General features: G+C 39.1%; 1 protein-coding gene across 1 annotated transcript in view; it reads left to right on the forward strand.

Moving 5' to 3' along the window:
- Nucleotides 1-13,194, forward strand: part of LOC127004849 (CKLF-like MARVEL transmembrane domain-containing protein 4) — a gene marked incomplete at its 3' end in the record, with an annotated part of 42,039 nt that extends 28,845 nt beyond the window's left edge. The window contains 1 exon segment of the mRNA XM_050873029.1: nucleotides 13,027-13,194. Coding sequence (XP_050728986.1) covers nucleotides 13,027-13,194 — 168 coding nt within the window.
- Nucleotides 13,195-15,081: the final 1,887 nt, after the last annotated feature.

A 15,081-nucleotide genomic window follows, 5' to 3' on the forward strand; every position in this document is an offset into this window, starting at 1 on the left:
CTGCATGCTCCTTATCTACTTCCTCTTTCTTCTTTTCAATTTCTTAATATTTTTCCTTCTGATTCTATTCCCTATACTCCTACGTGTGTGTGTGTGTGTGTGTGTGTGTGTGTGTTTCATGCAACATTATCGTTAGCCATTACTAGTTCATTCCAGAAAAAGTACCTCCCAAACGTTCTCCACCTCCCTGTATGATGTTCGAGTTTATTCCTTTGGTTGTCTATCTGTTACCAGTTCTACAAGTATAACCTGCTTTAGTCTATTTCCTATTCATAATTCATATCAATATATTAACCATTTCCCTCTAATCCATGGTGTTCACTTCCTATCTCTCCATGTCATAGTCACCAGTTTCTCACCGTTCCTCTGTGCGCTTCTTGGCTTTCTCTTGAAATATTTTGTGACGCGCCAAGTTTCTAAGCAGTATGTTAGGATGGCACCTTTCTCTTCAGGGAGTGGCAGGTTGCTAGTCATGATATTACTGTGTTTACCCAAAGCGTTCCATCCCATATCATTTTTTTTTTTCGTGGGTTGGGTTTCTACTAATTGTCTGACTAAATATGAATATTCCTAAGCTCTCTCAAGTGTTCGCCTCGGATTATTATTTATTGACCTGCTAACGGATATCTTGATCTTCTACTAGTCTTCCCAATCACTTTTGCTGATCCCCAAAGGTCATGCACCTAACAAAAAACTACTACTAACATTCTAATCATAACGCCTCTCGTTTTTATTTCCTTACCTTCAATATCTCATTTCTCACACTATCAACATATTACTTGCATGACGTATACATCTACATTTCCGATACGATATAAACTTCCACACCCATCTATTACAATGCGACTGGGTCAAAACGATGTATTTACGTTTACGAGTCAAATTCTACCTTACCTTTCCCTATGTTCGCCTTCTAGTCAAGGAAAGAGACTTCACCCATTACAAAAACATGATACACACGCTTGGTCTGCAATCTTTTATGCCTGCCACTATACAAGCCGGTACAAAGTTGAATAAGGTCTCCAGATCCTATATATACAACTTGCCTGCTCATGATTCTGGTTTTATCACTCTCCACCAGCCAACCATACCTTTGCTCCGCCACCACCACCGCCACCTTGTCACCAGCCTGGCTCTTTTTTTTCTTCCTCACCTGTTGCATTTCTCCTCATTCTCTTCTTCGTCTTTCTCCTCCTCCTCCTCTTCCTTTTACCCGCTTCCTGCGTAGCATTCGTTCCCATTCATTATTAACTAACATCACATAATTTTGATGCACTCCTCCTCCTCCTCCTCCTCCTCCTCCTTCTCCCTTCACAGATATTTTCTTATTTATTTGCTGTCTCCTCCTTCTCTTCCTTTCCCTCTTCCTCATTCTCCCTTCGCAGATAGCTCCCTACTTATTTGCCTCCTCCTCTTCCTCCTCCTCCTTTTCCTCCTCCTCCTCCCCCTCTTCCTCTTCTTCCTCCTCCTTTCACAGATATCCCCCTATTTATGTGCATGTTTCCTTTCACAAACACTTCTTTATTTCTAGGTACCCCTCCTCCTCCTCCTCCTCCTCCTCCTCCTCCCTCTTTCCTGAAACTAGGCTGCTCTCCTCCCACTCCCACTAAACTATCGTCTTCACTTCCTCTCTCTTTCTTGAGACCATGGCAACAACACACACACACACACACACACACACACACACACACACACACACTGCAATAAGCGAGACTCTCAAGCTACATACAAGTACTGGCATTACCGGTTCAGACCATGTGCCTGTCACTCTGTATTTGCAGGGAACACACACACACACACACACACACACACACACACACACACGAACGCTTGAGTATACTGACAGATACAGACAGACGTGTACCGAAGAGGAGGAGGAAGAAGACAGAGGGAGTAGGAGCAGACAAGACTATGTAACATGTAAAACTGCGTGATATCTATGTAATTGCTATGAAAAATGCACGAGGGTAGATTTTGCACACGATTCGTCTATCATAAATAATGCACCGTTGGAGGGAAGTCTTGTCGATTGGTTACAGCCACCTCAAGGACACACACACACACACACACACACACACACACACACACACACATACTGTATTCAACTTTTAAGCGGATACATTCCTTTTTTATACGAAATAGTGAGAAGTTTAGCAGATGACAGGATAAACAACATATACTAGAAAACTTGTAGAATTGTAATGCGTAGATTAGTCTTAGTTTTCCTCTATTCCTAAAATAGACAACAAACAGGCATCTCAGTCCTTGAGTAACGCCCGGTGCCGCTTGCGTGTTGCTTCGTTCTTTTGGCAGGGTGCGGCCGCGTCCGTGTATAAGACGGAATAAGAAAATTACGCTAAGAGGATAAATATTCTTGCCTCAAGTAAGGAGAATTACCTTGATGGGCACATTCATAACACGGAGGAGAACATAAATTGGGGGTAACAGCATGGAGGAAGAGAAGGTATGTTAAATGAAGATGAAACGCCAGAATTTACTCTTTACTACACTCCAACACGACCTCTGCGTGTAACGAAACGCACGAGAAATTAATCCAGACAAGGAAAGGTTTTGCCGGCGTCGGGGATTGAACCCGCGACCAGCGAGACGGGAGAGCCACTCCCTAACCAGTCGGCCAAAGAGGTACCCCCGTCGCAGAGTGAGTTATGCAAGGTTCGCCCATCAGGAAAGTCGCTGCACTACACGGCTCCCCACTCCTATTTAGATTAATTTCTGTGTGTTGAAATTTCCCATTTTCTATGAACTTTGGAGAGCAGGGGTCATCACTCTACCTGTTACCCACTCGGGGAGACACAACAGAATCACAGGAGAGGATGCCCACCGCCTTGCCACCAGTGATATGCCAGAATTGTTCTCTTTACTACACTCCCAAACGACCACTGCGTGTAACGAAACACACGATAAATTAATCCAGACAAGGAAAGGTTTTGCCGGCGCCGGGGATCGAAACCGTGACCAGCGAGACGGGAGAGCCACTTCTTAACCAGTCGTAGAGTGAGTTATGGGAGGCTGGCCCATCAGGCAAGTCGCTGCACTACAGAGAAGTTGAGGGGACCGCATAGCAATAGCTGCGCGTGACCCTGGTGCACATATCCATCCTATTAGACCATTACCCCGGAACACGGGGCCAGTGTGACACCCGGATGACAAATATAAAATTATGTAATGCTAAATAAAACAATGTAAGAATATATGACACTATAGTCGCGGCGCCCAAGTCTGAGGTGTGCATTATCGTGCTCTAGCAACCTGCTGCCACACACTTTTATAGAACCGTAATATAGTTCGGAAAACAATAATGAAAGCGCATAAAATACATCAAATGTATGCGTTATTATATGGTTTTCCTTTTTTTTTTTTTTTTACATAAGAGCCCGAAGTTACTTTTTTTATTTCCTCATCATTCAGTCAGTTTTTATCGATGTTCCATAAACATCATCGCCCTTCTCGCCGCGCGGAGACGAGAAATAATAATATTACAAGAGGAGGGCGCCCGCCGCCACGTGGTAAACAATATGTCGAGCCCCTGTCCGGAACGCAGGAGCCACTGTGCTCTTATAACCTTAGTAATGACAGATTTATACGCAGTGCAGAAGAGGCGAAAATGTACTGTCGTACTTCAGATGCGGGAATGATGTCAGTAACACGGCTCTACTGAGACTCAAATCTAATCCCGCGTGAGCTCCGCCTCTATTATTGTCATGATGGCCTCGTCAAAATACTACTACAACTACTACTATTACTACTACTACCACTACTACTACTACTACTACTACTACTACTACTACTAATAATAATAATAATAATAATAATAATAATAATAATAATAATAATAATAATAACAATAATAATAATAATAATAATAATAATAATAATAATAATAATAATAATAATAATAAAATAATTTTAATAGTAATAATAATAATAATAATAATAATAATAATAATAATAATAATAATAAAATAATTTTAATAATAATAATAATAATAATAATAATAATAATAATAATAATAATAATAATAATAATAATAAAATAATTTTAATAATAATAATAATAATAATAATAATAATAATAATAATAATAATAATAATAATATAATTAATAATATTAATGACAACAATAATAATAATCTCACTAATAAAAACAAAATCAACCATTAGGTTAACAAGGGTATAGGCCAACCAGCCTCTTGCACAATCCATATGGTCGCATGTTCTTCATAAAATTACAATATAATTAATTGATCGTCTACGAAAAAAAAAAATGTGAATTTAGTCAACAAATAAATCATATAAAAATACTGAAAGACGTATAGAACAGCCTTCCTTCGTCCATATTTTCTCCTGTCTTTGACTTGAATTATTTCAAGAGGAGTGTATCAAGACACTCTCCTCCGGTCCTCCCGAAATTGACCTCTCTTTTGGCCGCTCATTACTTTTGTCTCTACAGGAACAGCGATTAGCGGGCTTTTTTTAAACACCTTTTTTGTTGCCCTTGAGCGGTTTCTTTAGCTGTAAAAAAAAAAAAATAATAATAATTGTTGGAGGGAAAAAAAAAAAAAACTTGCACACGTGACCAGACTTCACTTAACCACTATGAAGAACGGACTTATGAAACTGTTCCTGTGGGCGGATGGCGAGGCCGTAACATGCAGTAACTATCAAGGTAATGAGAATGGAAGGTTGGTTCACCAGGGGGGGGGGGGGGAAGGTACCTAAATTTGTCTCTTCTGCGCACGACGTCAAGTGAAAGAAGGACTGACGGGTCCGGGCATGAGATTGAGAGGTCAGTCTAGCGCGCACCAGCCTCCTGACCTGAGCTCCTCACTCACTCAATGGGAGACTTAGCTAAAGTCTATTTTCGTTCAATATGCCAATTTTTTTGTATTGTGCGCGGTTCTCGATCAGTTTCTGTGAAAGGAAACAGTAATATACGGTTTCATCGGCTGCCAAGAGATAAAGAACTTAGAAAGAAATGGATGGAAATATGTATAATATAAAAAAAAAACTTATTCTCGAGCAGATTCTGTTGGCTGTGTGTGTAGTCGTCACATGCCGTAATAGGAATAAACACTGGTATGTAATAAGATGTCGGTCGCAGACCTTAGTTCTCCATCACTGAGTATAGACCAGGCGACCTGTCATTCTCTTTAACTTTAAATTTACACGTTTCTTTAGACGTCCGCGCTAAGATTTGCCGTACCAATATGGCGTCCGGCGGCCAAACATATACGCCAGTTAAGCGCGCAGTATCTACTCTACCACAACTTTATTTCACGTGACGTCACACCCTGCGCGGAGCGGCCGGTGTGAGCCTACCTCCCCTTCTCTTCACCTTGGTAACTAGACAAATAGGCATGGGCCTCATGGCGGGGTGGTGGTAGCGTACTGGCGGTGGTGCGCACGGCCAAGGAGGTCTAAAGGCACGGCAACACGGCAATGACTGGGACTCGCGGTCTTCCTGGTTGGGTCGCAGCCAGGAGCCAGCGCCGGCAGGAGGGAGGGGAGGGGGAGGGGAGGGGAGGGGAGGAGGAGGAGGAGGAGGAGGAGGGGGAGACTATTCCAAACAACAGTGAAACAGGTAAAAAAAAAATCTCTCTCTCTCTCTCTCTCTCTCTCTCTCTCTCTCTCTCTCTCTCTCTCTCTCTCTCTCTCTCCGTTCATGTGTGTGAGTGTGCGTGTAAATACAAACCAAATTAGTAAAGGGAACGCTGTGGGAGAGAGAGAGAGAGAGAGAGAGAGAGAGAGAGAGAGAGATGAGGGGGGTAGGAGGAGGTTAACATGCCGAGTCCATGGCTGAGGGAGAGATCGCCGCATTCAAGAAAAAGGGATACACCTGTGCATTAACCAGGGTTGGAAAAAATCATGATTTAAAAAGAGAGAGAGAGAGAGAGAGAGAGAGAGAGAGAGAGAGAGAGAGAGAGAGAGAGAGAGAGAGAGAGAGAGAGAGAGAGAGAGAGAGAGAGAGAGAGAGAGAGAAATCGATTTATTTGATTTAAATCATTTTATTTATTTAAATCGATTTTTTTATATAAATTATTTTTTTGCATTAATCCTTGCTTGTTTCCACTGATTATATTGTTCCAATCTTACCCTGACTATTATATACTGATGAAAGTTGCCGACTAATCTATTTACATGTCAAATTTGGATCATATTAATAAGAAATTAGACTTAATCAAGATATTTTGCATTAAAAAAAAATAAGCTCATTAAACTTCATAATTATATTTATTGTTATTATCAACAAAAAGACCTTACTTTCTCTTTTTATGCTTTTGAATATTTTTCTTGTAAGATATGACAATGATTCACTGGTGCCTGACTTGCTACAGGACCACTACAGGATCAGTACAGGACAAGTAGACTTGATACTTTTTTTTCTGAACAAGTGCTTCACATGTTCTTACTTCTTCCTTATATATATATATATATATATATATATATATATATATATATATATATATATATATATATATATATATATATATATATATATATATATATATATATATATATATATATATATATATATATATATATATATATATATATATATATATATATATATATATATCATCATCATCATCATCACCGTTTAACGTCCATTTATTTCCTATTGTGGGGTTGGATGGGATATGAGCCTCCTCCACTGTTGCCAGTCCATAACTAATTTCTTCCGTGATGTTCAGAATCCTCATACCTTCCTCCACCACCCCACCCAGCAGTGAATGGGTACCAGGTATTAATCGGGGGTTGTGTCCCGTCTCCTGGGATCTGTTCCCTTCTCCTATAATTCCTTCCCCTTCTGTCTCTCTCCGGCATATGACCACAGATGTTGCGCCGACTAAACGAAACTTTCCAACTTTCCTCCACCATCCTTCTCCACGTCTTCCTCGGCCTTCCTGGTGGTCTTCTGCCCTCTACCTCAAAGTTCAGTGCTCGTCTCAGGATGTGTTCTTCTCCTCTTCTCCTCACATGTCCAAACCACCTTAATCTGGTCTTAGTAACTCCTCCAGACCCTCCAGGCCACTCCTTCTCACCACTTCTTCATTTAAAATTCCATCTTGCCATCTGATTGCCATCAAATATCTAAGCATTCTCACATCACACCGTATCAATAGTGCTTCCAGCTGTTTCGTCGTAGCCCAAGTCTCTGCCCCATGCAGGAGCACCGATCTCACACACGCTCTGTACACCTGCGCTCTGCTGCCAAGCGGGATATTCTGGTTCACTAATAAGCTTGCCAGTTCCCTCCAGCTTTTCCAAGCACAAGCTATCCTCCCTTTCACTGCAACTTCTGCTCCTCCTTCACACCGTATGACATCCCCAAGGTAGCAGAAGCTGTCCACTACATCTACAGGGGATTCACCCATCCGCACTTGCCTCACATTCACCTCTAACCGTCCTCCTCCAACACAAGTCGGACAACGGAAGTCGACACCAGCTCTACGCACATCCCTTAAACCCGAACATCTCTGATGACACCACCTTTCACATCCTGCACACCACACCGAATTCTCTCTCACCCCTCTTCCACAGCAACCCCACGGATATCTCCCACTCTTCATTCTTATCATCGGCTCCTGTCCAGATATCACGACCTTTGTCTTTTCCATGTTCACCCTCAGCCATCTTCTCTCCATTGCCCTCTTCCACGCCCTGAACTTTTCCACTGCCTCCTCCTCCGATTCTGCCATTAACACCATGCAGGTCATCCGCATACAACAGCTCCTTCAGGCCCTCTCTTTTAGCTTCTTTCGTAGCCTCCTGCATCACTACTAAAAATAGCAGTGGGCTGAGTGTTGACCCTTGATGGACACCAAATCTGATGCTAAACTCCTCTGATATTCCAGCTGGAGCCTTCACTTTACTCGTTGAGTTTTCATACAATGCCATCACCAATTTCATAAATCTCAGGAACCATCTGCCTTCTCTTGGAACTCTGTCAAATGCCTTTTCCAAATCAAACAAAAACGTGATACAACATATTTTTCTTCTCCTTATATCTCTCCTGCAATTGCCTCATCACAAATATAGCATCAGTAGTTGACCTGCCTTGCTGGAAGCCAAACTGGATGTCCTCTATTTTAATTATATCTCAACCTTCTCTACAGAATCTTCTCCCACAACTTCATTCCATGCTCTAGCAACCTCACTCCTCTGTACTTTCCACACAAAAGTGCATCTCCCTTTCCTTTATAAAAAAGGATAGTGTAGCTACTCCCCCACTCTGTCGGAGCCCTCTCTTCTGTCTCTATCAACTCGAAGACCTTTTTCAGCTCTCGTACTCCATTTTCTCCCGCATACCTCAAAAGTTCCGTTGTCACTCCCGATGGACCTGGAGCTTTCCCTCTTTTCATCTTGCGCAGTGCCTCTTCCACCTCCTTTTCTGTCACACCCAGTATGGGACCCTCAACTTTTAAATGAACCTCTAGCTCATATTGGTTTTCCTCATTCAATAGTTCACTAAAATACCTCTTCCATCTTTGCATTATGTCAGCCTCTTCCACTTTAATATTACCATGGTCATCCTTAACATATCTTGCACCAATAACATCCTTTCTTTCTTCCTTCATCTGCTTTGCCATTTTAAATATTTTATGTTTCCCTTCTGCAGTGTCAATGTTCTGACTCCAATCTGTCCAAGCCCTCCCTTTCGCCACTGCTACTGCTTGCTCTCTTGGCTAGTCTCGACTTTTCCTTGTATCTTCCTTTATTTCCTTCAGTTCTCTCTCTTTGCCACCTCTTATATGCATCTCTCTTCTCTTTTATTGCCTGCTGCACTTCCTCACACCACCACCACGTTTTCCTTTCACGATATCTTTGGCCTCTCGATTCTCCACACACTTCCCTTGCTGCTTCCATCACTGCGTTACTCAGCCCCGTCCAACCTGCTGTTGCTCCTGCTATGTTTTCTTGCAGTCTCTCTTCAAACTGCTTCCTTCTTTGTCCATTTTTCAGCTTCCACATCTTTATTCTCTTCTCTCCTTTCTGAATCTTCGGCATCTTCATATTTTAAGTTTTTCAGTCATAGCATAGTAGTCTGTGTTGCGTGAGGCATTCTTCACCTGGTATTACTTTGTAGTTCTTTGCCTTTATAGTTTCACTCTGCCTCAACATAATGTAGTCAATTTGAGATTCCAAGTCTCCACTCTTGTATGTAATGAGATGTTCCCTCCTCTTCTTAAACCATGTGTTGGCTATCTTCAAATTATTTTCTTGGCATATCCTCAGCAACTCCTCACCTTCTCCATTTCTTTCCCCCAATCCGAAATATCCCATCTCATTCTCAAATCCATCTCTCCTCTGTCCCACATGAGCATTCATATCTCCTCCAGCAATCAGTATATCTGCTTCTGGTACTTCTGCAATTTTATCTTCCAGCAGTTCTCTAAATTGCCTCTTTTTTTTCCTCTGTTCTTCCTTGTTGGGATGCATAAGCCGAGAATATATGTGTCATTTTGCTCCCTATAACCATCATGATCTTCATCAGTCTATCATTTATCCTTATTACTTTAATAACATGTGCTATTAATTCTTCTTTTTGCATAATACCCACACCATTCCTGCTCTCCTTCCCTCCGCTCCACCACAACATGTACTACCTTTCCTTCTCTCCAACAAATCTCGCTCCTTGTCCTTAAACCTCACTTCCTGCACACAGCAAAGATCTACTCTCCTCCTCGTCAACACTTCTGCAACCTCCGCTCCTCTTCCTGTCATTGATCCTACATTAATGATGGCCATCCTCAACTGCTTCTTTTCTTCCTCTGTGTTGTGTAACCCGGGGATTCTTCGCACCTTATTAAAGTCTGCCGGGGACTGAAGGCCATTGCTCTGTTGTCTTGATCCATTTCAGTGATGAGACGTGGCTCATACAGTGATTTAGGCAGTGTTTTACCCCCTTGGGTGCCCTTCCTAACAGGGAACCTCCAAATGTCGGTAGAGGACCTAGCTTTTGCCTAAAGAGGCACAACATGCAACATGCAGGTGGTTTTTATTTCGGAGTTTTCCTTCTCCTAGAGACCTAGACCGTTTGCCTTACAGGGCTAAAGAGCACGGTCTATCCTTTTTCCAGTAACCCTTGCTAGGGGCCCCTACAGGTGCTACCGCCATGGCCAGAGCGGACCTGGGAGCAATGATGGCTAAGGGGTGACTCCACTCTCTTCAAAACCGCAGATCTCCCGAACTGCGGCCCCATCATCGGATGCAATTTTGTCCTGTATATATATATATATAGATATATATATATATATATATATATATATATATATATATATATATATATATATATATATATATATATATATATATATATATATATATATATATATATATATATATATATATATATATATATATATATATATATATATAATTTAAATCAAACCACAGATCTCCCGAACTGCCCCATCATCGGATGCAATTTTGTCCTGTATGTATATATATATATATATATATATATATATATATATATATATATATATATATATATATATATATATATATATATATCATTTAAATCATTAGATATTATACTCGATATAACACTTAAATAATTTTGAACACAATATATCTAATTTTGATTTAAATCATGATTTTTTTTTACTCATTTAAATCAATTTATATCACTTGATTTGAATCAAACCAACCCTGGCATTAACTGTGCCAAGGAGTTCGTTTGGTTTCTTATACTCAGAATGTCTCCTCAATACAGAGTGAAACTTGTGATTTCAACCCCCAAAACAAAGCCTTTTTTTTTTCTTTTCGATGCCTTATTTATTTCCTTTTCTCCATTCCCTCCTTCCCTTCCTCCTTCGATGCCTATTCTGTGCGTGCTTATCATTCATTTTTCTTCTTTTTCCCTCCCGTCTTTTCCTTCTTTCTTTCCTTTTTTTCCATTCTCTCCTTTGCTACCTCCTCTAACAGTTCATTCAGCTCTTCTAATCCTTCACAATCATTTCCTCCCTTCATTCCTCCTCCTCTAACAGCTCATTCAATGCCTCTAATCCTGGACAATCATTCCCTTCTTCCCTTCTTGACACAGCCTACAAGAGGATTTGCATAAAATTTCAGCTTGGTCTGATAGATGGGAGATGCCCTTTAATGTAGACAAGTTCCAGATCCTTCAAGTTGGAACAAGAAATAAGAAGTTCGATTACGATATGCGCAGCGTCAAACTCAAAAGCGTTCAATACGTCAAGGACCTGGGTGTCAAAATCGCGTCAAACCTCAAATTCTCACAGCAATGCATCGATGCAGCAAATAAAGCGAACAGAATGTTGGGCTTCATTAAAAGAAACTTTTTATTCAAAAATAAAAATTTAATACTTCCGCCCTTCAACAGTTTAGTCAGACCCCACTTGGAATATGCGGTACAGTTTTGGTCTCCCTCCCATGCAAATTACATTGCTAAATTAGAAGGCGTTCAACGTCGGGCAACAAAAATGATCCCTTCCTTGCGCAACAAACCCTACGACGAGAGGCTTTCCACCCGAACATGTTCTCTCTTGAGAAACGTCGCCTCCGAGGAAAATTGATCGAATGTTCTAAAATACTTAATGGATTCACGAATGTGGACAAATCAAAATTGTTTATGATCGATGACACTTTGCGAACGAGGAATAATGGCACAAAACTTAAATGTAGGCAAGTAAATTCAGACTGCATCAAATTTTTCTTCACCAAAGTTATAGTGCGAGAATGGAATAAGCTCCCACCTTCAGTGGTCCAGTGTAACACGATGACTCCTTTAAAAACAAGCTCGACCGACACTTCCTTCAACTTAATATTAACTAGAGTTGAAATGCAAAGTTTTGGAGCCATCTGATTAGTGTAGAATCACTTAGGATTAAGGACAGACCACCTAGTCTGAACCATGCGGTCTGTGTGGTCTGATTGTCTATGTAAATCTATGTAAATCTAAGTAATCAACGCCTCCAATCCTTCACGATCATTCCCTCCATTTCTTCATCCTCTAACCGCTCATTCAGTGCCGAGCGTGAGGGTGAGCGTTGCCAGAGCCGACGAAGCAACCTTCTGGGCACTGATAGGACATGAATGCGGGAATTTGCGGCTCTTCCTTAAGTGTGGCCACGGCAGAAACACGACCTCCGCTGTGAATGCTTCAGGTGGTTGGCTGCCCCACGGCCACATCGGCAATGATCTCAAAATGTGTACTGCCGATTTTCTGATTCCAGTTTGGTGATTTACCGGATTGGATCGAATTCAGTTAGTATTCTCTATGGCTGACTGACTCAAAATCGCCTAAGGGCCGGAGATTACACAAACATAGTGTCTTAGCAATTATACTTTCGACTGAGGATTCGGTCCACTTGTGTACAGCGAGCCAGCATGAGTTCTTGAAAAAAAAAAAGTGGGAGGTCGATGGCAATGACAGTTGATGACTATTACGGATGGGAAAGTAGTAAGGCAGGCGGTGTAGCCTACATGCATATATATTTAGGCAAGGAAGGTTCTCCTCTATCATTATTGATATTACTTATATTAGTGTTGTTCTTGTTGCTGTTGTTGTTATATTATTATTATTATTATTATTATTATTATTATTATTATTATTATTATTATTATTATCATTATTATGATTGATTATTGTCATTATAAAAATAATTTGCAAGATAAAATAAATGGCCATGCTCTTCACTGACCAATGCTACCAATATACATAAAGTAATGCTTTTGTAAATCAACAATATAAACTCAACCTCCCTATGGTGTCAATCAACACCTTTAACAATACATCCCTAATATAAACAAAACGAGAGTACACTCAACTTTCACAGCATCGATGCACAAATAACGGTTTCATCACAGGAACAATAATTCACTCAGTACAACAGCATGTCATAATATTTTCATGACCACCAGAGATAATGAAATAATACTGATTTAAGTAATAATTAAAAACTGAAATTACTATATGTAATAATATGATAACGTCAATGGTGTGCATTAGTACTTACCACAATTATCTTTCCGCAGTTCATTGGCATTATCTGCATGGCCTGCGCCGCACCAGCGTGGACCAAGGGCACTCACTGGTTCTTGTTTGTGGTGGTGACAGCCTTTGTCACAACCTCCGTTTGGTGCTTCATCTACCTCCTCAACCTTAAAAGTGCCATCAACCTCCCTATTGACTGGCTTCTCACGGTGAGTGTCAAGCTGAAGTAAAATAAAAGTGTAAAATGTAAGATGTTGGTTGTACTATAACACACACACACACACACACACATACACACACACACACATGCACCAGCCATGGGGAGAAAAAATGGGCAGATTGGAATGCATGAGCTGGGCTGATGGTCGAAAAAAAAAAAAAGAGGGATCTGTACACTTAATTGAGTGGGCTATATATAGTTGAAAGAGCAATAGTATAGCCAGACCAATAGCAAGTGACCTCGTGCTCACAATACTGTTTTGATATCAGCTACAGTATTCTGATTGGATTATGATTTTAATGAACTTATTCACATGGCCATGTTACCACCTGAGTTTGTCTGAGTGGAGATATTGTAAATAGGACATAAATATGATAGTTGATATGATAGTTAAATATGAATATATACATATCCAAACATATGTACATTTAAGGTGCATCCATTAACCATAAAGTATAGTTACACAACAACAAAGAAACACCTTAGTTAGTTAGTCTTAATAACTAGATCATATGGGAATGTAGATAATTACTATGCAAAGAAAGATCATAGCTTTTACAGTTTTCCTTTCCGTATATGTTACAAAGTGCAACTCAGCATCAAAAAAAGGAGTAACGTTCAGCATTTTCACACAGTCATTAGGAAAACCCTTACAAATTATGAATTGTTATTAGAACTTAAAATGGATGTACAGCATGTCTTTCCCTTTAAGGAAACTGAACATATACACGCTTGCCTTTTGTACAAAGATGCATGCAAAAAATAAATTAAGAAGTCAATGTATGTGCTCCCAGTATTGTTCAAATACTGACTGCAAACATTAAGAGTTCTTGCATGTGACAGAGAAATGCGATGAATAATGAAATCTTTACATTAACGATGAAATATAGATATATATATATATATATATATATATATATATATATATATATATATATATATATATATATATATATATATATATATATATATATATATATATATATATATATATATATATATATATATATATATATATATATTTATATATATATATATATATATATATATATATATATATATATATATATATATATATGTATATATGTATATATATATATATATATATATATATATATATATATATATATATATATGTATATGTGTGTATATATATATATATATATATATATATATATATATATATATATATATATATATATATATATATATATATATATATATATATATATATATATATATATATATATATATATATATATATATATATATATATATATATATATATATATATATATATATATATATATATATATATATATATATATATATATATATATATATATATTATATATATATATATATATATATATATATATATATATATATACAGGTCTCATTCTATCAGAATTTGGTGCTTACACCAAAGCACTCGTAAACCAAAACGACTTTTCCCATTGAAATCAATGTAAATCCCATTAATGCATCCCATATTTTTAAAAAAAATATTTATATAAAAATCATTTTACATGTTAGTTTTTACAGCATTAAAGTAATTTTACAAACAAATAGCAATGATAAATAATATGAAACACAAATCAATGTGTTACGATTGTTACGGACTCCCGCAACCGCTAGCTACGCTCGAGGTGTACGCTTCGCCCCGGGATTTTGCAGCAGCAGTTTCCCTATTCTCGAAGCACCGAAACTACGTTCGACCACCAACGTGAAGCTAACTCGACGTATCGTCCGAGATGGAGGGCGAACAGGAGTCAGTCACGTCAAGGTGGGCATACAAGCTGCCGAGGCTCGCCCCCCGTTTTCTTCTTGCAGCAACATCCCTTTTACACACCTTTCTGGTCAACATTGTTAAAAC

This window comes from Eriocheir sinensis, chromosome 3 (genome assembly GCF_024679095.1).
Source record: "Eriocheir sinensis breed Jianghai 21 chromosome 3, ASM2467909v1, whole genome shotgun sequence".
NCBI lineage: Eukaryota > Metazoa > Arthropoda > Malacostraca > Decapoda > Varunidae > Eriocheir > Eriocheir sinensis.